The sequence below is a fragment of the Falco biarmicus genome, chromosome 12 (assembly GCF_023638135.1).
Source record: "Falco biarmicus isolate bFalBia1 chromosome 12, bFalBia1.pri, whole genome shotgun sequence".
In the NCBI taxonomy this organism is placed as follows: domain Eukaryota; kingdom Metazoa; phylum Chordata; class Aves; order Falconiformes; family Falconidae; genus Falco; species Falco biarmicus.
This window is the reverse complement of record NC_079299.1, coordinates 17769678-17796095: the sequence shown is the minus strand read 5'-3', so window position 1 is coordinate 17796095 and position 26418 is coordinate 17769678. Positions and strand designations below refer to the sequence as shown.

The 26418-nt window shown below is 40.4% G+C and overlaps 2 protein-coding genes across 6 annotated transcripts in view; one reads left to right on the top strand and one right to left on the bottom strand.

The window, feature by feature from the left end:
* The window catches only part of RBKS (ribokinase), a 69824-nt gene extending 48139 nt beyond the window's left edge, over positions 1–21685 (bottom strand). The window contains exons 1-4 of one of the 3 annotated variants that reach the window (XM_056357725.1): positions 21490–21609; positions 20882–21034; positions 6873–6964; positions 2356–2488 (exon numbers count right to left, since the gene is read on the bottom strand). In XM_056357725.1, the coding sequence (XP_056213700.1) occupies positions 2356–2488; positions 6873–6880 (141 nt within the window). In that variant the 5' untranslated portion in view covers positions 6881–6964; positions 20882–21034; positions 21490–21609. Of the gene's footprint in view, positions 1–2355; positions 2489–6872; positions 6965–20881; positions 21035–21489 lie in introns of all 3 variants that reach the window. The other 2 variants (XM_056357724.1, XM_056357723.1) reach the window with 2 other exon arrangements.
* Positions 21478–26418, top strand: part of BABAM2 (BRISC and BRCA1 A complex member 2) — a 170254-nt gene continuing 165313 nt past the window's right edge. For 2 of the 3 annotated variants that reach the window (XM_056357721.1, XM_056357720.1), the window contains exons 1-2: positions 21921–22078; positions 25350–25509. In XM_056357721.1, coding sequence (XP_056213696.1) covers positions 25382–25509 — 128 coding nt within the window. In that variant the 5' untranslated portion in view covers positions 21921–22078; positions 25350–25381. Of the gene's footprint in view, positions 21498–21920; positions 22079–25349; positions 25510–26418 lie in introns of those variants that run through there. The other variant, XM_056357722.1, reaches the window with a different exon arrangement.

Genomic DNA, 26418 nt, shown 5'->3' with positions numbered 1-26418 from the left:
TGTAACTCTTGACAATTGTTTAATCTATTCAATTGTTTAATCTATTCTATATGCACTTTTTTTTTGAGTGTTTACTTTTTTTCTTCATAAGGTAATGAAACAGGTATTAAAGATAACTATATGACAGTAATACAAAAGGAAAAACAATTGAATATATCCATCATATTGTGGGATGCATCATGATATAGCTATGTTCTCACAATGAAGTGAGGATTCAGGCTTACAGCACTTTAACATAAATTTGGCTTAGAAATCATCTAAAGAGAAAAGAGTACATAGCATGGTAATACATCACTTCCTAGTTCTAAGTAGGAATCAAATGCAGCTGAGGATTAAGTAAAATTTAGTATATGCAGTTATCAGGTTAGTGACATCATCACCCAGTGAGGATCACTCCAAATAGTCCATCAGAAGTAAAGCAGGACTTTTTTCAGCACATACAACCTCCAAAAACCCAAACAAACAAAAAAGCAACTTTGAAGAGTTTGGGCTCTCAAGACCACTGCAATTTTCAGTAGTGCAACAGGGTTCTTGTATGAACACCAGCAATTAATTTAATCGCTTATATCCTTTAGTTCCCTGTCAGTAATCCTGTACCTTTCTCTGAACAACTGTCTTTCTCGTCTTTTTGAAGTGGCAACTATTCCATCAATATATTGTTTTACTGTACTGAGAAAATTAAGGAGGGGAGTTTAAGACTACTACTGTGATACATATTGATAACCCAGAGCCACTTGCAGATACATCCAAGCACACAGCAGAACAGTTTGAACTTCCACTAATTAAACTCAGTACTTTAATTTTACACTAAAATCCACAGCATTCTATGGCATCTCTAGTCATAGCTGTAAGTCATCCTAAAACTCCCCCTCTCAAATCCTCACCAGATAGTCACCATCTCTCCTTTGTATTTTACAGCTCTGAGGTATGAAGAACGCCTTGTCACTTGATCTGAGATGTCTACCCCTATTCTTATTAAGGATATCCTCTATCTATATTATATTTTATATAAGAGGATGCCACACTTCAGCAGAATGTCCCTCTTTTGGAAAGTAATTTGAAATTATAGAAATTGCGAAATTTTATTAGGAAAGTAAATGTTTCCAGAAACATGTACGCACTGAGCAAAGGCTAGACCATTAAGAAATAAAACAAAATTCACACTTTGAGTGAAAAAAAACCAACTTTAATATTTAGCAGGGAATTCATTGCCAGTTCATCTTGTACTTGAATCTGATCGTTCTTGAATGCAAAGATGATCAAATATACACACTATTACAGAAGCACAAACATTATCAATATAAAAAAAATACCACACTGTAAAAGAACTAGTGATAATGATCCACAGCAATGCTTGCAGGTGTAATTTAGATTTATAGTTACCATTCTTTACCTTAATATTGGATTGGAGAACCAGAGAGAAAGGCTTCCTTGAGATGTTTTCAGTACTTCTAAAAAAATCCCTGACAATGATCCAACAAATTTAGCATTCTCCCTAGCTATGGCAATAACAAAGTATGTCCAGTGAATTTGAAGTTTCACCTACAGTTAGCACAGGATAGACAATAAGGCTACGGAGAGAGAAAATCTGATCTTAACCTTAGTAATTATCCCTCAAAACTTGTAATGTTTAATGACAAAAATAAAAAAAGGCATTGTAAGTACATAGCACCTGCCAAGCTGAATCAGCCTGATGGTCTGTGAGCCAGTCTTTAGAAATGCTGTATATCAGATGTTTCAGAAAAGTGGGCAAAAAAATCCCATAGCATGCAAAAGTGCTAGAATTTGGAAGCAAACATCTCATCCTGATCTCAAGTAATGAGATAATGATTTAACCCTTGAAGCACAAAGTTTTACATTATTTCCCAAATTTGTTACTGGCTTGTCATTGTCTTGACTTTCAATCAGCTACAAAGTAAATTTCAGAATGACTACAATGCCTGGCACCTGAATGTCATCAATGAATCCCTGATCACTGTAACAGTGGGGAACATAAAGAGGGAGGGCTAATCAAGATTACTTGAATTTTGACCATCTCAATTTCTCTCCAATTTTTTTTCCCATGGTACCTCAATCTAAGTTTTGCAGTCCTTCTTTACATGCAGTTTCTGCCAAACCTCTAGCCAACTAGTCTTTGATTCTGGCAGTGTTCTTAAAACAGCTTCCTCCATACTTAAATTTTCAGCAGAGATAAGGAAAAGGGACCTAGAGGAGGATTAAAAAATAAAAACAAAAAGAAGCAAGTCAAAAAAACAAAAACAAAACTAAAAACTTTTCTGTAAGTCACCTAAAGGTTTACTGGAATATGCATGATCATTTAGTTCAGCTGGAATCCAAGAGCAAGTCAGTGCTTACCTTGCAGATCAGCGAGGTCTTGGCCCCAAGTCGAGCAGACTGGACACATTGGTTGGCTCCTTTCCCACCAAAACCAACAAAAAACTTATGTCCAAGGACAGTTTCTCCAGCTCTTGGCAATCGCGTAGTAAGGCTATTCCAATTTCAAGTAATATTTACATACATTAGTGACTGAAAATAATAAGAATCTTCAAAATAAGAATTACATTCTTATAATCCTAAATAGTCCAACAGCCAGCCAGTAAGACCAAAAAAGACTTGAAAGATCTTTTAGGGTCTCTACTCCACATCCCACCCGTTTAAGTTTATTCCTTATATGCCACTCAGTCAAGCTTCTTGTTTATTACTCAAGAGAGGGACTGCATTTCTTTTGTTCATGTTTCATGTTTCTACAGGAAAAGAAGCACTTGATCCCTGACTTAGATTCCCCAGTGCTAACTCAATACAGATAAATAATAAATCTATAGGTCTCACTGCTCATGTTGTTTTACTTTAACATTCAGCTCAAGTTTACATATTGTTAATTTAATTTCATTACATCTAATTATACCTTCTTGAACCACCCTAAGTAATTTTTCACTTTGTTAGTGTTCACACCCCTCAAAATTGTAGATTGTTATCAAGACCTTCCTCCCCCTTGCTGTCACTCAGGCGCACTGTCCGTAATTAAGTTTTTTCTTTTTAAAGTTTTCCTCTTACAAATCAAGCTTTACAATTTCTCAGCATTTTGTTGTTTCTTGAACACAGTCCAATTATATCTACATCCTTCTGGGGGTGGGTGCCCAGAACCAGATGCACTAATACAAGCAGAGACTCATCAGGAGTGTATCTGGTTTAATTTCCATTTTGGAAAAAACAAAACAAAACTGCAACTTTGTTAACCCTACCAGATGCTTTGCTATCTCCTGAAAAAGTTGAAGGGAAGACACCACTGAGACGGTGTGGATGAATTTCTCCAAATGCAAAAGGCTAATCTTACTTTTCACTTCTAATAAAATATGTAATTCAAAGTTGTGTTTACAACACTCAAGAGTACCAAAATTTCTGTCTCCTCAAGCCATACATTCCAGACACAAAGATTAAAAATGTAATTCCTTCCATCTCTTATGCTACAAATGAGTTCACAACACGTACGGAGGGAAGGCCTCCTACGATGTACTAGCAACCTGTTCAGTCAATGACAGTTAGCTCAGCCAGCTTTCCAAAAGCCTACAGGAAAGAAAGGGAGCGTGGGGAAGGGGAGTCTGAAAGAATGCAGAGGAATCTGCCCTAATGAGGAAGAGATTGACAAACATTCATGTTAATTCATAACATTATTTTACCAAGAAATCTTAACAGAAACTTCAAAATTGCCATCCTTCCAATTCAGAAAACAGGTGACGTGCTTCTGCATCAGCAAATCCCTACAGAGTGCTTTTTGAAAAGGATATGAAGGATACGTGTATTACTTTCTGAGTTTATGCTGCAACTTCTGGAGCAAGTTGGTGTTTGCAAAATCTTATGGAATTAATGACAAAGCACAGCCCAATTTACTGAAAATACTCAGGATAAAGCAAACTTTTTCTCCTCCTGATTTTCAATTCTAGCACCCATCAGTCCAAAGTTTTAGCATCATTAGGATATCAAGAAAACCTAAAATTAAACTAGCAAAGCCAAACAAGTCCTGAACTCCCAGAAATTAAGATTTTTGCTTTGAAGGAGTTGCTGCAGGTCTGTGCTTCATTGGTAGTTACAGTTGCCAGACAGATGCAGGTACGGATGCAGACGCTAAGTAAGGATGCTCACTAACAGAGCACACTGGATTTTAGTGTGAGTGTACAGTACCCAGCCAGCAGGTTAATTTTGTGTGGGTGACACAGAGAAATGCCAGAAGGCTCACACATACCGCTAATGGCACTCATTTTGTTTCCAGAAAGGCAGAACCAGGAACATTCTGTTGGGAAATGTTTAAACCATTTTAAATAAAAACGCAACAGCTTTTTAGAATTATACTTATAGTACCTTACATATATATAGAAAGGGTTGCTAAGTTAAAACTGCCCACAGCAGCATCTGGCACGTTGTTTACAACAATGAGTAACTGTAAGATTTCAGGGAACAAGGTGTAATGACTGTAGATAAATGTTTATTGATGGTAACATCTATAATTTATCGCTATTTTCACCATGGGATACCAAATTAGGGATGGTAGTGGACCAGAGAATGAAGGTCACAAAACTTGGCTGAGAAAGCTCATGTTCAGCCACTGCCAGGGTACTGCGTGCACACTTCTAAAATTATGTGCCATTCAGTAGAGTTGTACCATGTAGAGGAATGAAGCTGGGTTAATTAGCATTGATAATATACTGCTGTGGGCCGGCTTCAGGGGTGAGGGGTGGGGCTGGCCTATGTAGATAAGGTGCAGCTGTGGCTGGTTCTGTTAAGGGGTTGGGCAGCTAGTGAAGAAGGAGCAGCCAAGGAAGGGAGAGAGGAAGAAACAAGAGAAGAGGGAGTGTGCCCTGGATGAGGTGAGACTAGGAGAAGGCAGCAGAGGGACTGGCATTGAAGAGTGTGCTGATATGTGGTGGTAAAAGACCTTGTTGTAGCTTGATAGTTTGGAAAGTGCTGTGACACTACCAGTCTTGGTAAGAAATAGTAGTAGCAGCTCTTGTGTAATTCCTTTCATCCACAGATCTCACTATGCTTTAAAAAGCAGAACAACATCATTATTCCTGTTTTGTGGGTGTGAAACTTGGGCAAGTAATTTTGCCTTTTTGTGCCTCAGGTCAGCCAAGAAGCCAGTGGCAAAACCAAAAACAGAGATCAGCTCAACCCACTAGCTCACACGGTCTTCTCATTTAAATTCTGCAGTATGAAAATGGTATCAAGTCTCAATTCATTCTCCTTCCTTAGGGTGTTTTTCAGAGATTATAGCTTATTCTAAACAGAATTTGTTTCCACAAAAAGCTAATCTATTTTTAGACAAAGATTAACAATTGCAACATCCCAGCAGACATCTGCTAATAGTGCTGCTCTGAGTTCATGCGCATTTTCAAGAAGTACGTTTGACCATACTTATTCTTGTTTTAACAGTGACCAGACCATGACTTAATTATTCTCTCAGTTATGTTGGTATCAACATGCAACTCCAATGGACACATCATAATTGTACTGGGGAAAGAACAGGCTTGGTGAGATGAGAATCTGAGCCTCCAAGTTTCAAGCAGCACGGTATAACAACTGCCTGTGGGAGTCAAATAGCTTGTTGAAGATGGGGAGATGACCTTTTTTATTGTTTTGATGAAAGGTACAGGGCAAAGGATCAAGTTGGAACAGTGATTTATAATTAGCCAATTTTAAAAATAGGCTAACAGACTAGGCAAGAACAGGCAGCAAGTTCCTGTAGCTCACTGTAAACAAAACCCCCACCTTATTACATTTCAGGCATGATCGTCAGTCTTTTCAGACCAATCCTCCACTCCAGAAGCCTATTTTTACTTTCCATATTAAACAAATTCAGAGTACTGATCTATATATAAGCCTGGAGTTTTCACTTTCACTAAAACAGGTATCCAAAAATATTTTTTTTTTTTTTGCTAATAAAATGCTGTTCTCTTGTTAATTCTGCAACTATACTAACTTTTGGTTCACATCAGACAATTTTAATGAGCATTTCAGGCTTCTGTTATGAGAAGGCAATGATGAGTAATCTGTATGATTACAGGACTACAAATTCTTGGCTTATTGATGGTGCTACAAAGAATACTCAAAATAGCCTAAAAGTGATGAAACAGCTAATGTTACTCCAAAACTAGGCTAAATAAGTTAATTAGAAAAACTGTCACACAAGCTTCCAGAATTGTTAAATAAAATGTTTTGTAAAGCCGTTTACAACCTCGACATAATCTAAAAACACTGACCTGAAAAACCTAATGTAAGTTGCTATCCATCAGACTACTCTTTGCTTATGTGACAAATTATGCTCAACTTTGAGAAGATAAATGGTACAAAGGATATTGAGGTCTCACATCTTACGAATGACCAGAAACTAAACTTGAAAGCCCCTCAACGCTAGTTAGATGGGAAATAAAATCACTATATGTTTTGGAAATTGTGCATCGTACTACTGAACCGTATTTATAGAGGAAAGCTCAGACTGAAGCATTCAGAAATAATTTGGACATTACAAACAAAGGAATATAATCACTCAGAATTTGAACTGAGTTTTTACAAAACAGTATTTAAATGTAAAGAACAGGGCAATGCTGCCCACATTTGTTCATGGCAAATGAAGAATGATACATCCACTTGTGTTTCAGAGGTTTGGGATGAATAACGTACACACATAAGAATTTCACCATTGCAGTAACTTCAACACTCTCTTCCAGTAAGTGTGCCACAACTTCCCTTCAAGGCTAGAGCTGATTAGCATTTGTATTTTTAGACAGACATCCCTTAGTAAGGATGGCATTAGAAACAGAACAAAAGCCTTTACTGCTATGTTGAAGCACTGAATCAGAGGTGAAAGTGCAACTTACTGAGTCATTAATGTCCCTTTCCCTGGTATTCTGGGTTTTCTTGAAAAGTTCCCATGTGAGCAGTAACTAGATCACATTCAGAGATAGAAAGTCTGAAGAAGGAAGGAGGGGAAAGGGAGAGATCTATATTAGCAGGTTTTGCATAAATTAATCCTGAAATGAATCATGCTTTGCTTCCAGTTCTTGACACCTAACCAGTGTCTATTCATTGTTTTCAACACACGAAAGGACTATAAAGACATATGAAGCTTAAGCTGATGTAAAACCGTGCCCTCTCCTCAGCAGCATTTTCCCCACTGTTTCTCCTGCACCGCTTATATTGCACACGGAGCTTCCTAATTCAAAATATTTTTGTTCCAAGGGTCATTTCAATTTGTACCAGCAAATTGGTCCAACTTACTATACAGCAGGCAGGGTGGGACAGAACTTGAGGAACAGGTGAGTGAGGGGAGGAGCAGGAGCGCCTTTTGTGGCGGCAGTACGGCCAGACTGCCCTAAGCCAATGTTGAAACTTTGACTTGATAGTACTTTGTACATTGAAAACACTGAATGCTATGTAACTAAGGTTTAAGTAGGTAATATGGTATACTTAGCTCGTTAGATGTATTGAAGAAAAGCATAAAGTATCAGTATGTTTTTGAGAAATTATGTACATGAGAAAGGAAAATAGAAAAGTACATAAATACTTCTCTCTAAGAAAAACAATATTCTTATCAGGCAACTCAGAGTGGAAGACAATTTGTATGTTAGATTAGATATCACATTATCAAAGATGACTGTCATTTACATAGGATCAAAAGAAACATTCAGACTTCTTTTTTTTTATTGCTAAAGAAACGTGGAGATCATCAGGAGTATCGAAATGGCAGCAGAAATACTGCATTTTAAAGTGTCTTAATGAAAAGGAATGTAATGTAAAGGTCTAGAATTTAGCTTTGATTCTGTTCTCTTTGAATCACTGAATAAAACTGGCTCTTCTCCCCTCCTGGGAATTCCCTGGGATGGGGAAAATCCCTGTGAGTTTAGAGTAGGTGTAACTAGCCACTGTCTAGTAGCACATACAATTTACTGGGCTTTCATGATTCTCAGAACTGAACGTTCTTGCCACTAACTAGGAATACTAGTGCAACATTGTGGTGAAAATGTCTCAGACCTCTTTTGAATCTGGCTTGACATTTTGGTTTAGCCTTGATCTGTTTTGTCTAGTGTAATTTTTAAAGATTTGAACATGTGCTATGGGAAAGAATCCCTAACAAGGAGACAAAAAACCCACAATTCTTTTCAAAATCTGATATTCTTGACTCGTCTATGCTTTCAACCCTTTTCACAATCCACTAAAACATCTTACTGGAAGGTAGAAAAATCCCAAAATGTATAAAGAGACTACATCAGGAATTTAGTTAAGAACAGCTTGGTTTAAGTATGGGGCTATCTGGTTCTCGGTTCTTAAGTCTCCCTTCAGATTTCTGATGACTGAAAAAGTTGTTAAGAAGCAATTAGAAATTACAGAAAATCTCCGTTTTTTTCTTCTTCCTATGTCTCTGAACAAGACAAGTTTTTCTTTTTAAAAAAATTAACTTTTCAGACAATTCAAATAATTCATTATTGCTTGGGTGTTTGATGGCCTGAGTTCTCTCTCTAGCCTATGGTAACAATCAGTGTAGAAACACTACCCAAACTGGTAACAGATAAAATAATTGATGCTTAAAAAAAGCAGTCCTTTCGCCGGACAGTGCTGAAGCATGGTGGCAGAGATGCAAAAGTTTTACCCCATCATCCAGAGGTTTTTTTCAAACCCGTTTGATTTTGCACAATATACAGTTTATTGCCACAACACAAGTGAATGGTGAATAGGTGCAGAGCAGCAGGCATCTTTTCAATCAGTTTTGCCATGAGAGATAATATGTATTTTATGAAACACAAGTTATAGATTTCTTAAAAGACAAACTGGTTTATAGTTTTATAGACCATATTACTGAATGGTAAACAGCTGAACTGAAACAACTGGCAAAAATCTCTAGCAAGGGACAACATTAAATGAATGGCTGTGACTACCAGTAGGAGGGTCACAAGTGTGGTATCTTCTATATGTGCAGTCACAACCTCAATTTAAAAAGACCAAAATTCTTAACATGTAGAATAAGAACAGACATCCACAGCTCTTCAAGATCTTCAAAACACTTCTTTTGACCCTTTGCGCAGAAGATTTTATCCTCATAGATATTAAAAGATGAAACAAATAAGAAGGCATACAGATGAATGTCCTGATGCATTTACAGTAGCATACTGTACTGCACTTCAGTGAAATGACACCATCATCAAGAGATCAAAATTCCTGAATTATGTTAGCAATATGAAACTTTTGACACAAAGAAATTATTTATTTGACTGATTGACAAAAGTGAAAAGCTTTCTCATGGGACAACAAACTTGTAACATTTCCTCACATCACTAGCAGTTAAATTTTGGGAAAAGGTGGGCACAACATTGATGAATTCATAATCTATGGAATGTTTAACTCTGAACTTGAAGCTTGAAGAAGATTAAAAAACCCCAAACAAATATGAATCTATCTTCAGATATTTAAGACTCAGCAAACATTCTATCATTCTTAGCAATCATCTGTTTTGTATTTAAGAAAGATTGTGGAAATTTTCAAAATTGCTACTCTTGAACTTTATTTGCCTCCCACGTTGTTCTTCATTGATGTCTCTCGATTACATTATTTTTGGAATTGCAGTTACATAATTATTTTCAAAGCAATCTGATGGCGATGTTAGAATAGACTGTCTCTGAAACACTGTGCTCACCCAGAACTGAAGAAGGCTGCCTACGGTTCCTATGCTGAATAGAACACTGTATCATGATGAAGTATGAGGGCTAAAGCAGAAAATTGACACAAAACAAAACAACCTCTGCAACCCAAGCAAAGAGTGATGTTTACATGCCCAAGGACAGATTAAGATAAATAAGACATATGTGAACATTAATCTTTTCTCTGCCTCTTAAAGAAAGGATTTATCAGACAACAATGAACAAAGTGGAAATAATATGGTTGAGTGGATAGGCCACGGGGTCCGTGTTCTTGTCATTGCGATTTTTTATATACTGGTAAATCAACAATGTAATCTGTCCTTCTGCTTTACTATCATGCAAAAAATAGGGCACCTACTGACCCGCCTACAAAATCTTGTCATCAGTCTTTTCCTGGTAAAAAAACCCCAAAGCACACACCAGTAAACGTTGACATTTCGCACACAAGCAGATTCTACTTTATAAACTACAGCAGTAAGAGCAATATCATAGATGTGTTCTCACTACATAGTCATCAAGATGAAGTACAGTGCAGTCCAAATATTAATAATTCCCTTCAGTAAGATGTTGCTCTAAAAGCTTATTACCCAGGGCAATAATTTTGACAAGTATGAAATTTTTCATCAAGTTTGCAACTACAGTGCTTCCTACAGAATCCATACAAGTCACAAATGAAAAGTATAACCAAAACACTTATTAGTTTACATATACTTAATCATAGATAATTAAGGTAATCAATATATTTAAACTTAATATGAGAATAGAAAATAGATTGGAATAGTTCAGTTGGAAGGGACCTACAACCATCATCCAGTCCAACTGCCTAATCACTTCAGGACTAAATTTGTAGTGCCTTCACTAGACAAGTTTTTACTTTGAAACTATCTTATCCTTAGATTCACTGATTAAAAAAAAGTTTTATCTTAAGTTCAATCTAATTAGAAAGGCATCTAATAAATCCTGGATTACAATAACATTAAAGGCTTGTGGGGCAACGATGAGAACAAGCAGAGCGTGGGGGGTTGCCTAGGCTTTGCTGGCCAAGGTTAACTCTGCCACGACAGGCAGAAATCTCCTCTAGGCAAGTACCTTTACCTTTGTCACGATTTAAGCTCCCTTGGGAAAGGCAGATCCCTAAATAGCAGAAAGGTGTAATTCTGTATAATCCTAGCTTGTGATACCTGCCAATGGACAACTCCCATGTCTCCATTAATGCACAGAATTTAATGAGCAACAGGCAACGAAAACTGCAGAAAAATCTGCTCATTTTTGCTGCCTCTATATGGAGTGCTATGAGCTCCAGCAAAACCACCAACTGCTTTTTCCCCAACAGATCATTTTTTACTTTGTTCTTTCAGAAGTGGGGGGGAATAAAAAAAGAAAGAAAAAAAAAGGAAAACAAATAAAAGATTGAACAATAGTAACGGGATATTCCCAATGAGTAATACTAACAGGATCAATTAGAAGAAGGAAGGCAGTGAATATTTAGTTGTGCAAAATGTTGTATCAAAAGATAATTCTGAAGGTTAAGTTATATACTTGGGCACTCCCCGGCAGTTGGCATTGCCATTTTTAGATCAGATATTTGAAATAATTGCTTCACCAAAAGATTTGTTGAGCACCGGAACAGGCTTCCCAGGGAAGTAGCTGAGTCACCATCCCTGGAGGTATTGAAAAGACGTGTAAATGTGGCACTTAAGGACATGGTGTAGCGGTGGGCTTGGCAGTGCTGGGTTAACAGTTGGACTCGATGATCTTAAAGGCCTTTTCCAACCTAAATGATTCTGATTCTATATTCGCTCTTGTTACAGCTGAGAACATGGAAAATGCCTGTCTTTCCACATGAGTACTGAACTTGGTCTGCCTATCCTTTATTTTCAGTTCTGATCAGTATGTTTTTTTCATTTTGCTGTTTATACTATCAAAGTTGATGCATTTTGTATAAACAGGAGTCTGAAAGAGGACAGGAAGTACAGCAAGTGATGGATAGACTAAATTAGCAGAAGGGAGTTATGATTCTTTGGAAGCAAAAGTTATTTTCTGAGAGATGAGAGGCAGGAAAAGAAGTGCACTCTAAGAATGTGATGTAGAAAGATAACAAGAAGTGAAGGCAAATAAGGGGAAATCATAGGTAGTTCAGGGATGACATACTATCGGTCTAGTAGAGGAAAAAAGGAGAAAAAATGGACTAAAGTCAGAAATTAAAAGAAGAAATAATAATACCCAGGAGAGAGCACATGACTGATATATTCGGGAACATTACCACCTCTTTATTTTATAATTAGTTGTCATAAAGATCAACGTGTTCTATAAAGCTGCACCTACTTAGGCAACGTACTAGTGAAAAATAATTTGTCTTTTCTTCAGGCTCAAAGTATATGATACTAGCTTTGAAAGGAACCAGGACGTCAGCATCAAATAACTTACTGCAGTTTGATATAGGGGCTAAAAACTGAAGCCATGTAAGACAAGCAAACAAAACCTTACTGGTAAACTTCTCTGGAAAGAACAGCTCACACAGCGCCTAGAGGCAACGTAATATATATGCCTGCCCAGAGTGTTTTTACACAAATTTGTTACCATTGACTCTATACAATTTTTATTGCAGCTTTTGATTTGTGCCAGCAGCTTTTTACTGTCAGGAGTACTAAAATTCACCCAAAGATATTTATGTCTAGAAATGCAACTAGGAAAATGGTTATTTCCATTAACAGTACAGCCAGTAAGTAATTCATTAACAAGACAGAAGTATTAATCATATCATTCTGTGGCTCATAAAGGGGGAGAAAATACAATATTCTCAGTGTTGGGTGTTAAAACATAGTGCCTAACAACTTTTTATTGTGACAAATATTTTCAAAGGAGTTCCTTTAGACAATCCCCTTTGACTGTAGTGAATCTTGTATGTCAAACACCTCCAGGCTGAAAAGGCAAGAGAAGTTTGTATTTTAAATAGTCAAGAAGAATTTCCAATATAAGAAGGGATGATAACCAAAACAATAAAAACCCTGTAAGAGTTATGTGGTGAAAAGAGCATTTCACTGGGGCTAGAAATTACAGCCACATTCATAACACAACAAAATATTCAGTCTCTATCATTGGGATAAGCAGAAGCCGGAGGAATACCCTGCAGTACTGACAATGGCAATGCCCAGTGTATTGTTGTTTTGTGTGCTATTTACTTGGAAATGCACAGATGTCCAAGAACTCTACAGAAAGCAGTATCGACAGTTGTGCTATCTGTAAATTGGGATGTTATAACATGAAGCAATGGCCAGATGCTATAGTGCGTTGCTGAGATAAAAGGACACTTTTCTTTAGCAGAAATGAACACACACCCCTTACTCCTGATGTTGATACTGGACAATGGGTAAATAAGCTTTTATCCCAACAGCCTCTTCCCTGATGATAATGTTATTACTTCCTGACTTTTAATTTTCTTCAAACAGAGCTATCACTGTGGTTTTCCAGAGACAGTCAATAGGAAAAGGATTTTCTTTCTACTGTAGTCACTAATATGGTAATAATTTCAGAAAGAATCCTTTCACATCCTAGTCTTGCTGTGAAACTGGACACATGCAAGTCTTGTATGTATTCAGGGCACACTATTTTGAGATTTTTTTCCTAATGTCCTGACCTAGATTATTTAAACAGATATTTTATGAGAGTTCAGTTCTGTCACGTGGCAAAACAGACAGGCTGAAATGTGCACAGGTTTAGTATATTTATGTAACTAAACTACATTATCAAAAATGCCTACAAATTCTGTCTCATATCACAAAACCAAGACCGATGACGTTCCTTCTCTATGTACTTTTATCTAACTTCTTTTCCTTTTCTTTTCACTCTTGTTTGGAGAAGTCTATTCCTTGGCTTAAAAATTCAGAAGTATTTGAACGGATGAAATAAATTATGTTGTGAATCCATTGTTTTCGTCTTGCAGTATTAGCAACTGTTCTAACACTGGACACATTTTAAATCAGTGAATTTTCTTTTGCCATCACAGTGCTGAAAACTGGCCTCTGCTGTCACCAAGCCACGAGAACACTGTACATATTTAGGAAGGTTCAACAAAAAGATTCAGCTACCGATAGCTGGCAAATAGGGCACCCATTAAAAAGATGAAAAGACTGATAACCGCATTATTTTACTTTTGTGTGTGGTGTATAATAGCTTACTGACCTCCAAAGGGGAAAAATGCCAGACTAATGAGACTAGAAAATTGGGATACTTTAAGTCAAGCATTTAAGTAGCTCTGAATAACAAAACAATGCTGAGTACCATGGTGTTTCAGACAAGTGTTCTTTGCCAGGTGAAAGAACACAAGATGGAGTATCGGATTTTCTTCTCCCATTAGGAAAATACACCCCCAAAAACTTAACACCTGCTAGGATCAAAATGTTTCTGGATTCATTTACTCCATTACCAAAGTGAATTCTCTGGAGAATTAAGCAATAGTTTCCCAGCCTCACATGGACTAAACCTAAAAGCTTGGTAAACACTAGTTTTATCTCACAAACCATAATTTTTAATTGCTAACACACATAGGAAAGGCAAAATCCTCCACTGATGATATCATAGTCTACTGCCATGGAAATGACTGCAGTATCATAAACACAGGTTTAAGATGACCTCACTTTCATAGGAAAGAGGGAAATTTCACTGGAATGTGAATGACATTGGGAATAAACACACATACATACTATACCATGAAAAACTCTTACTAGTCAGTTAAAATATGGAATATGAAGATGACAGCTAGACATGCAGCTTGAACAGTAAGGGGGCTCTCCTGTCCAAACACTGTGTTACTGCCTATGAGCCTTTGAACAGTGAGAGCCCTCTGAACCGCTGTCAGGGTTCCCCTCCATAAGCTCACTACACCAGACAGGAGTGAAATCCCTGCCCTGACAGGCTTACAGTTTAACCACAAGAACATGAACAAAGTATGGCTATAAGAATATAGTGTAGGATCACAGAACAACATCGTAGCTGGAATGCTTCCTAGAATGAGTAAGTACTTCAGAAGTGGGAGGAAGAGTCTCTTGAAGCACACAAAATAACATGAAGTCAGACACGAATGCAGAAGTACGATCTCAGTGTGGCAAGTGCTAAGTATTTTGGCATCAGCTCAGGAAAATACATATATTTAACTTTTAGCTCTGAAGTACTCTGAGAGGCATCAAACAACTCACGGACTGGAAGCTGAAATGTGTGTGCAAGCTTTGTGTTGCTGTGAGCTGGGAATGTTGAGTACTGTGTGGGACCCCAAGTTGAGATGAGACAAGAAGCTTCAACCGAAAACAGGGAGTGGAGAAATGTGGAAGGTGATAATGATCTCACTTAAGTAGAACCTTTCATCTTGAAGGATCTCAAAGCAATTTACAAACTGAAACAGACCAGACACTGCAGCTGGTAGGAACAGAAGCAGACGGGTGGGAACTCATTCATGGGACGGAGGAGGTAACAGAGGACTTACTGGTTGCCGTATCTTCCACAATGCTGGTGCTGGGAGAAGATAGCAGGACTAAAACAGAGCTTTTCCCTGAACCTTGCCATGCAGCCATGTGAGAAAACTGCAGAAAGCAAGCAGGCGGACAGAGCTGACACAAAAAGAAGCAGAACAAGGGGGGCCTCTGGATAGCTTGGGAGCTGTCACTGTTAGGACTGTAATTTCCCTGCCTTTTATCTCAACCTCAACTCCACAGACTCTTCACACTTTCTGCAATTATTATGATTTTTGCCCTTTTTAGTACCTTCCTCCAATTTCGCTTCACCTTTTTCCTATCTTTTTACAAAGCGAACTGCCCTTCTTGTCCTTCTCTAACTCCAAAAAGTTTTCCAAATGCGTAGTAGGACAAAAAGTGCTACCTCTTGGTTACTGGGAAGCCAAAGAAATTACTTAACTGTGGCATTCATGTAGTACAGGTGCGACGTGTGACTGTAGTACCACAAGGGCTATTCTTTAGCTCAAAAGCACTACTAAATACAGACTATTGAAACTGAACTAGATAAACAAGTCTAAAAAACAAGAGTCATATTAGTTACTGCTGAAATGGAATTGCTTCTGGAAGGAAAGACAGTGCCTAATTACAGTACACAGTAGTTTAGGATACAAAATGAAGACACCAAATGAAAGGGCAGGGAAGCTGCAATTAAATAGAATCCAGAAAGAAACTTCTGTTGCGCTTAAGTTAAAAGACATCATGTGACCAGTTTCACATTTGTATTTTCCAAGATTTTTAAAACTTCCACATTTCCATTTAGAAAAGGGGAGAAAAAAAGTTTTCATGAGTAAGAGCCAAAGACAATTGTTGAGCAGGTGTTCTAGCACCATCAGTCCTTCTAAGAGATGACCCACAGCATCCTCTGTTACGCAAACAACAGTTTCTTTCAGAAAGTGCCAGCTGGGATCAATGGTGCACTGTCTCTTGCTTAGGGCTTGCAACCTCGGTTGCAAATGCAGCTCCTGTAATGGGTTAAAAAAAGTCATTGCTGGCCTTGCCCTAGTTATTTGTGTTAATTTAAGAAATGCCCAACCAAACATTTTCCCTGCTTACCCCCTCTTCAGTATTTTGTCATTTTTTGTTAAAGAAACTTTCTTGGAAGTTTTTCAGGTCTGGAGTATTAACACCAATACTTTTAACACACTAGAACATTTAAACTGTGTCTCACCCTGAAATAAACTGAACACTCAGATTTTGCAGGGTGTGTGCGTGTGACAATTTAGAGCAGCAAAAAACTTCTTTTGATATGGATGAGCTTGGATCAGGCCCCACATCAGATGAGCAGTGTCTGGGGCACTACAGCAATTCAAAAGCTGTATATGAACAGAACACAACTTTCTCACTGAGGATTTAATCAACTTGATTTTTATCCCATTTTTCTTTTTGGGCCCCCAAGACACAGCTTTCTTCCTGCCAGGCAAAAGAAGGCAAAGGGGAGTTTTCTCTAAACCACATTTTGGTCCCCTAAAATCAGGGCAGAACAACAAAACACTGAGCCTGCGCATCCTGCATTTACTATACACCCAAACTTTGCTAGGTCAGAGAAGGAGACAAGGGAATAGCACTGGCTCTGAAATCAAGCCCAGATTTTTCACTATTACATAAATGAAACAATTCACAGATGACACATTCTCTCATGCCTTGATGCCTTTCTCTGGATCCAAAAGATTAATTTCCTCAACTGGACTAAGCTTGTATTCCTTCACAGTTGTGCTTTCCCATGCTGCTGGCAATGGCACATTGACTAGAATGAGGAGTGGCTGCTGCAGGGGAAGCATTACAGATAAAAACAAAAACACAAATGAAATGGATTTGAAGGATTCTAGAACACTTTTCTCAGCTGCTAGGAGAAGCTGAAGAGAAAAAAACCACTAAAGCAAGAAAAAACATAAAAACTTTGTGACTGCGCATGCATGAGAAATGGTGGAAATGAGAACACTTGTGAAAGACCTGGAAACAAAGCAAAGAAGAAACTGCAGTCATATGTGAGACTTTCTCTGCTCGCTCAAGAGAAACGTTAGAAAATTCCTTTCCATATCCCCACAAAAAAAGCCTGAAATTGTTGTACCAAATGTTGCTCTTTAAAAAAGAAAGTACAGAGATAGCTTTGGATCATGGACATTTCCAGTGAGCCAAGGAGCCATTTACTTCAGCTGACAATAACCACCACTAGAGACCTAAGAGGAAGACAGAGAATCTCACTAATGGAGATACCTTTGCCATTTTGTACCAGCAGAGATTGTGCTCAGTTAGCGAAGATGATTCGATGTGTCCATCAGGCTACTCTGGGATGTTAACTGCAGATGTGAATTTGTCACCACAGTGCACTCCAGTCTGGCAACATACTGCTTTGTAGCTCAGTGCTTTCTCTGCCGTGTCGTTCTTCTCTTGCTGAAAGCTTTCGATCAGTTTAGTACTTGCAATAACTATTAACAACAGTTGTTACTGTAGGGGACAGGAAGCAGAACTTTTAGTTCTACTACCTACAGGGAATGAAGCGACCTGAGGGAAGGAAAGGGGTCCACAGAGAACTAAAACTTCGAATTTTGAACATCCTAACAAACACAGTTTTCCAGTATTTGGACTGTGGTCTCATTCTCTTGAGTTAAACTGAAAAACTGTTGTTGTTATTGTGACTGTCCAAAGGCTCTTTTTCCATCTTACATTTTGTTCTTTGCTTCTGCTGTTTTCAATTGCCATGCCAAAGTTTCTCCTGTTTATTCTAATTGTTTTAGTGTGTCTGACTCTCATTGGTTTATATGTTTAGTCTTGCCCTGATTTAATATGAATTAAAATGCGAATGCCATGACCAGTCTGCAAATATGAGTCAGAACAGAAACTATTTAAATAATACTATGGATGGTACTCATCTGGTTTGATATCTAGATCATATAGAATAATACTGGTTTTGTTTTCTACTACTATTGCCCACTATTGCCAATGAAGTGTTGATTATGATTGTGACCACAAATATGTTTTGTTCCTGGTCCTATTAAAGCCAAAAGAGTGTGGTTTACTGCATGTATGTACGTGAGGTTGTTTTGATTATACTAAATTCACTTTAGAAAACCCACATTCTGCCACTGCAGCGCTACAGGACAATGAGAAAAGAATTTCCAATGAGAACAGTGTCTTAAATGCAAACCACTGGGCCCCTTCCTTAAAAAAGAATTTTAAGACACACTACCCTTTCTTCTGAATTTGATTATTTCTCAAAATTACATCTGAATACTGTCTTCAACAGACGGTCTCCATCCTTTTCCATCTCAGCCATTACATAAGACACAGCAAACTTCACATTATACATTTCCATTTCACACAGAGGTTACGGTTCTTGAAATCATTAGTTTACTGTATTGAGTACAAACATTATGTGCTAACTTTTTTTATAGTGGTGAATCTGGCTACCATATGTCCAATGGTAGCTTGAAGCTTATCCTTCTGATTTTCAGTATCTTGCTTCTACAGACTTGGGAACATTTATCATTTAATCTCTGCACCTCTGAGCTTCTAGCTTTCCAGGCAGAGGGCCAAGATTGTCTTCTAAAGGGCCAACATGGTATTTTATCAGTTTGAGTTGTAACACAGCACTGTCTAGCTCTGGCAGTCTCAATCAGTATGATTATTTCCTAGGAAAGATAGGCTTTAGTGTTGACTGGTGGACACAATGTGTCCAAAAATGCATTTGACCTCCTTTGCATTGACTCTCACTCCTAATTCAGTTTATTCAGCCTCCTCCAAATGGATGATAGATAGGCATGTAACATCATCACTACTGTCCATGTCTTTTGCAAACTGAAACATTAGCATAAATGACAGACACACTTGCAAAAACCTGATGCTCTTTCATATCAGCTGAAATGAACCCTAGCTTTAAACCCAGAATATACAGCCCTCTAAATCCCAGACACACAGTCAAAAGATACCCTCCTGGCATCAATCCTAATACCAACCTAGCAGTTTTTAGCACTTTTAATAATGATTGCTTATCATTCCCCATCTCATTGTTCCCTCTCCACCTAGGCACATCCCAGCCTACAGTTAAGTGCTTTCTGGTAATTTTGCCAGAATTTTTCCTGTATTTAATCCTGTAACACAGGATACATTTAAACTATGTCTACATGGGTACTACATGGACATTTCAGCCACATTAAACTCTTGCCAGCTAAATTTAAATGCACTCTTCTTATTATTTTATCAAGTGCCTGAAGTACTGTGCTAGCAATAGAAAGAATGAGGCTGTCCCTTCTTTTTCTGTTGAAGCAAATCAGCTTACAACTAATAAAAAGCCCTTAACTGCTCCTTAAAGTAGAGGCTAATAATGGCAAGTAAGATACATTCTTGTGATAGTATATTTGTACAATTTAAGAAACCCTCTCAGGTGACTGAAAAGTGAAATGGCTTTTCCTCAATCACTTAATCTCAGTATAACAGCATCTATGGCTAGAACCTATGGTTTAATCTCTGGTTACAGTATGGCCAGTCAACATGGCTTCAAATAAATGACTGTATTTCTACCATATCAAACTTGCAGGGGAAAAAAATATATTCTTGTTTGTTTGCTTAAGTGTCAAGAAAAAACCCAAAGCTGTGACTGTCAGCAGTGCTTAAACTGGCAGACAATTTTCTAATTATTTTTTCCCCCACATTTTAGAGACACAGGAAAAGAAATGTCTTGAGGTTAGAGCACCATGTTTTCTGTTTCAATATAACGACACAAGCATCTTATAGCTCATTCATGGATAACATCAAGATCAGTTCTACAGGATCTTACTCTGACGTACACGACAACTATTCTTCTTGAAAAGCTGCCAGCGTGTTCTGCAGATTACATAAAACATTAAATCTTTCTGACACAGGTTCTATGATTATTTAAGGGTTTTCATAGTTTCTGCAACACGTGTCTATGCCTAAACTGTACTTACTCCTCAGCATATTCTTCTGATCATGTATTCTATGCTTTCCTGACCCACAGGCTTTGATGTAATTGTCTGCTGATTGAGGAATTGGTTTTGTACTGCAGAATTCTCAGCAGGACAAGCTGATGCAGTCCAGATACATATACTTTTAAATCCTATTTTATCGAAGTCTGCAAATATAGCTTAAAAGCAGATGTGTTTAAAATGGTGCAAAGCAGGGACTGATCTGCAGTTTTACTGGGGCTGACAAGGTCAGTCAGTTTAGGTTAGTATTTGCTTCGTTGCCAACTCTGGCAATTTTGCTTGAATTCTTCTGATATTTAGTATTCACTATAAAACCCAGGCTGCTGGAACCAAGAGCTTTCATGAACTTCTGTACTTTAATTTTCTAAGTTTCTAAACTTCAACTGTGTACAAACAAACAAAAAAGACAGAGACTCAAATACCTAATTCTAAAAGCAAAATACCCAGAAAATTAATAAAAAGGAATTAAGACATTTCTTTTAAAAAGGATTTTTCACTTTAAAAAAACAGCTTCGGGGTGCAGAGGTGCTAATTTTTTGAGGGTTTCCTTGGGAGGCCTTCTCTCTCTCTCTCTCTCTCCTTTCAAAGTCTCACATAAAATGTTGCCTGCATGTAAGCAATTTATAATGTCCTTTTTCACAGAGCTAACTGGCTTCTTTGCAATATTAAGCTTTCTTTCTTGCTCTTCCAGTGCAGACAAATGCTTTGAACTGAAAACGTCTTACAGTCGACCAGTTTTATTTACCTTCATAAAATCATTTCAAAGTCCTCTGCTGATAAAAGAGTATCAGAGTTCATGGTTTCCTATGTGGGTCACTATAAAATGCTGTTTTCCTGGCAGGGCTAACACTGAGCCACCCAGCACAGCTGAAAACACAAACCCAAGCCTCTCTTCTCCCTAAAGTTACAGACAGCTGATCAAAGCTCCAGCAGGCAACACGTTCAAACTTCACCCCGTTCCCACAGACTCCTTTCAAAGCCCTGTTTGCAGGGCTGACATCACGCGGGCCCGGCCGCCCCCACCGGCGGCGCCGCTCCCTCCCCCGGCCCCCGCCGCAGCCAACTGCTCGCCTCGGTTCCCTGTGCCCTGGGCCGCAGCTCCTCGCCCCGCACCTGGCGCCCGCCCCACTGCTCCTGTCCCGGCCTGGAGGGAGCCGTGACACCCGCCCGCCTCGGCCCAGGGCGAGGGGCGGGGTGCGCCGGCCCTGCCTGCCCGGGGGAGGCGCGGAGAGCCGCTGCCCTGCCCCGGCCACCGGGGCGCCCTGCGCGACCTTGACCTCGGGGCCCCGCCGCCCAGCGAGGGCGGGACACCGGCCCCGCACCGGGGCCTGCGGGAGCCCCCTGGGTACTAACCTGACCAGGTCGGTCATACAGGATCCCACAACCACCACCTCGGCGGCCATGGCGCCAGAGGACGGGGCAGCCCCGGGCTCCACGGCCCGGCCAAAGCGCCGCCCGGGCTTTGGACCCTGGACCCGGCCTGCGCGCCAGGCCCCGCGGCGGCGGCGGCTTCGCCTGTTGCCACGGGCGACGGGCGGGGGAGGTGGTGGCGGCGGCGGCCGGCTCGCGGGGGCCTTCGACCCGGAGGGCTGCCCCTGGCGAACGCCTGCTGGCAAAGCCGCCGCTACTGCCACCGCCCCCTCCCCCTACTCCTTCTTCTCCTCCTCCTCCTCCTCTTCTCCTCCCCCTCCCCGCTTCGGCCGCCACGAAACCGCAGCCTCACGCCTGCGCGGCGAGACAGCTCGCCCAGGCACTGCGGCGGCCGCCAATATCGAGGCGGGTGAAGACCCCTCCGGCCCGGGGAGCGGCGGCGGCGGCGGGGGGCGGAAGCGCGCACGCCGCGCGGCGGGGCGGGAGCGGGGGCGCGCACGCCGGGCCTGGGTGGACGGTACGGGCGCGTGGCCGCGGCCGTTGCCAAGCGGCTGTGTTCTGGCCGCCGTAGGTATGGCGGGGCCCGGGCCGTGGCCGGGGAGGGGCGGGCGGGAGCAGCGCCCCTGCCGGCCCCGGGGGAGCGGCGCGGCGGGCGGCAGGCGGGCTGACTTCTGCCCTGGCCCCGGCCCCCTCCGCCAGCCCCGGGGCGCTTGGGGCCAGGGGAGACCCGGCGCGGGAGGCAGCCGGCCAGGAGGCGGCGCGGGGGCCGGTGCGGCCCAGGGCGATGGCTGGCCTCAGTAGCGCCCGGCGGGCGGCCAGCCCGCTCCCGGGTGCCGCCGCCGCGGAGGGGCGGGGCGGCCCGCAGCGCCTCAGGTGGCGGGCGCGCCGCCTTCGCGCGGGGCGGCACCGGGAGCCTCGCCGAGGCGGGGGGCGGTGAGCCGGCAGCCCGGGCCCGCCCGGGGCGGCAGCGGGGCTGGGCAGGGGCCGCTCCGGGGCGCGCCCTGCCGTACCCAGGCCGAGGCGCTCGGTGGCGGTCCGGGCTGGCAGGTGGGGATGTGTTCGGGCACGGCGGCAGGTGGAGGTGGCCGTGGGTCCCCTCCGTGCCCCGTACCCAGACACCTGCGCACCCTCACAGTGACGACACGGAACCGGGCAGGCCGAGGGGGTTGGGTAGGAGAGGTCCCCTCGCGCTGCCAGGCCTCCATCACGGGCCTCACCGGTGCCGTGTGTCGCCTCACGCGGTGGCCGTGGTGCTCCTGCCAGGGGCGGAGAACGGAGCATCTCCCATCCCATCTCCCGTCCCGGCACGCTGGTGCCCCAGCCACGGCCTGGGATTCTGTGGTGGCTGTGAATCAAATGTTACATTTCCCCGACGTTGTAATGACAGGCTGCCGAGTTTAAAAGGATTCAACTATTACTTTGTTTACTTCTTTCAAATGTTTGTGTGTGGTTTTTTTTTTTTGTTGTTTGTTTGTTTGTTTTTTTTGTGGGAGGGAAACAGTGTAGTGAATTTTGTTTTTGTAAGTTACCTTGAGTTTGTTATGTTTATGTTTCCAGTACTATGGGAAAAGTAAGTTGGGGAAAAACTATGTGACACTGAAACTTACGAAAATGGTACTGCATTGCAGTTTGTAAAGACCTTTGTTTACAAAATAAATCAGTGATTTTAACTTCTAGCGACCCTTTAAGTATTTTGTACCTGGCTTGTTATGTGAAAGGTGTTGTGGGTCTTGAAGAAATGATGCAATAAACCCAGGAAAAATGCATAGCAGTCATCTACATCTTGTTTCAACTGTATCTGCATATTTTATTAACAAAAAATAAGGAACCTCATTCTGCAGTTTGTTTTGGAAGGCGCGTCTCTTCAACTTTGATCACCATGTGAATCTCACGTCTCACAATTCTACCCCTCATTACACTTACAGTCCCCTTAAAAGCTGGCACTATCAGAACCAATCCTGAGATCTTTGTGTATACCTTTAAGATTGCTAGAAGGATAGCTTGTTTTTCAGTATGCTTTTCATGGGTTAAGAAGTTCTTACCTTCATCAGTCCAGCTGTTCCTCTGCTTGAAATTACTTCTCCCTGCAGTAGAGGTGGCAGACTGAAATGTGTGCCCTGTTGTAGCCACTCTTGTGCAAAGTATTTTAGTTTAAACTCCTTTTTGTGAGCGGTCCAATCTAAGCCATTGGACTTAGCGTTGAAATAGGTCAAATATGGGCTTGTGTTCTCTCAGTTACTCTGGGGAAGAGTAAAGGTGAGTAGGCAGTAATTTTCGGTAGAAAAGTAAGAAACAGGAGGTAGCATCTTAAATTGCTGTGGGTGTTTGCTAAGCAAACTTAAGTTGTTGCCTGTTGTCAGTTATGGCAAGTCATCTATGTGAAGAGAACACATCATATGTTAAGACATGGATGTTTAGTCTTCGGCTTCTTTGCTGTTATAAAATGTAAGAACCAGTGTATTAAAGGTACTATTTTTAGGAAGTCTTTTTGTTTGTCTTGAAAGTGCCTGGCCATTGCTTTATTCCGATACATTCCAAATAGCTCAGATAAATACTCTTTCTTGAAGAGTGAATAATTTTCATGAGAACAAAATGTGTAACTTTAATGTTGCCATCAGTTACAGGGAATTACCAGTTTATAGACTATCCATTAGTTACCAACTGATGCTTGTAAGCTGAGTGTTAGAAACAACAGAAAATTATAAATATTGCCATGACTTGTTCACACTTTCTTTATAGAACACTTATTAATACAGCAGTCCCTATGCAGCATTTTGTGAGGATCTAAGTACAGTATGTATTAGTGTTTTTCTATTAAATGTATGTTTTAAAAGATACCTTGTAATGGTCAGAGTTTAAGTGTGAGCTCTTCTGCCCCACTTGTTAGTGGCGTGGTTGTTACCTTGAGGCATTTACAGTTTGTTTTCTAAAACTGTTAATTTTCAGATGAAACTTTTGTGCTTAAGAATACAATCAAATATGTTAAGTTAGCATTGTAATAGGTTGGTTACCCTTCCTTTTTTCTCACTTCTGCCACGTTCTGTTGTTGTCTGCATACTCTAGCTGTTTTGTGGTGCAATGAGTTAAAATGTGTGCCTGCACCGTTTCTGCATTTCAGCTAAAAAGCAGTAGGTGTGCTAACTTAGTGGCCTAGCTGATGTAGCATAAGGTCACCCAATTGCAAGCACTTCTGACAAAGCTGTGCTTAAAATGTGTGTATGTCAATTTCCTGATCTGTTTTGTGAATGAAGATGCCTTTCAAAGAGTCTGGTGATACTGCTGACAGAAAAGCATCCATAGCCTTTAAAAGGCATTGTGAAATGCTATATATACTACCCAATATAGTATTGTAAAAGTAATACTGATTATGGTTGCACTAGGTTTATTGCAAATTACAAATGAGACTACAGAGAGATAAAGCCTTGGTCCTATTGATTTCGGTGGAATTGAAATAAACGTGGCTCGTCAATTACAGACTTCTAATGGAAATGCTCACAAGAAGGGGCGAGGCTGTGGAGTGTCAGAATGGCCCTCAATTTTATTTCTCTTTCTCATTGGGGTAGTATCTTAATTAGAGGAGCCTAGGACGTAATTCTGGGTTTATGTTGACATTGAATAAATGGGCTTCATTGAATGTTGCAGAGGTAGGAGAAAAAAATTGCCTGTATTTATTTTTTTTCTTTATAAACCTTTGTGCACTTCAGTTACTCTACATTCCTGATTCTTCGGATGCTTAGCTTTTTCTTTTGATGTTTGCAGATTGCGTGTTACATCAAATTAGTATTTTTTTTTAATTATTATCCCTATTCCTCCCCTCCCCCCCCCTTACTATCCCTATGCAGCTCAAGACAAAAGGAAGGAGGAACGTACTAAAATGTCACCTGAAGTTGCCTTGAACAGAATTTCTCCAGCACTCTCACCCTTCATTTCCAGTGTGGTCAGAAATGGAAAAGTAGGACTGGATGCTACTAATTGTTTACGGATTACAGACTTGAAATCAGGGTAAGTGAGTTCCTCATCCAAAAAGAATACCTAAACCCTTACTGTTAAGATGTCTTTTCTGGACTAAATTTTACTAGGCTCATGTGTATTTAAGCATTTCCAATATATCTGGAGCTGACATACTAGCTACGTTATTTTTTGTCTTACTACCATTTTGTAGTTTGGGAGACTTAATTTGTCATATTGTTGGCAATAATAATCTTGTTAAAACACTTTCATCGCTGCCACTTGATAGTGCTGGTGTTCAGCAGTGAGATAGCTGTTTCCTGTTGTTTATCACTTGCTTACTCAATCTCTTCTGTAAATTACAAACTTGAAGATAAATTTGTGTGACCTTACCTGTAGTCATGAATATGCTGAATAAGAAAAAACCAAAACTATCTGACCTCCCTTAGGATCAGTGTATCAAGTGGCTGTAGGGCCAAGCGTTTGAAATAGGCCAAGCTACTCTTTATTTTAAATCCCAGAAGGGTTCATGATGGTTTTCAGAGAGTAATAGGGATTCACATATACAAAGGGACTTTGGTGTGTAACCTCTGTGAGTAATAATACATGGGGAAAGTGAAATGCTTAAAGTAGAGTTTAGTTTAGGCATTGTACAGAGAGGGGGGAATCCCAGGGTGGCTGACAAAAGAATACTTAAGATGAGACATATCAGAAATTGCTTTATTCTTTTAGAGTTGAGCATCTAACAGCTTCCCAGATTCAGGTATTTAATACTGGAGTTCAGAGCCTGAAATTATATTAGGTTAAGGTGTCTAAATCACCTCTTTTGTACAACTACTGCTTTGTTTATAATTTTGAATGATACAATAACCCAATAAATCTTGAGAACCACAACAAATCACTGTTGTTTAAAATTTAGTTCTGCCGAAAACTTTGTTTAATCTGCCTCTGTAGGCTGCTTTA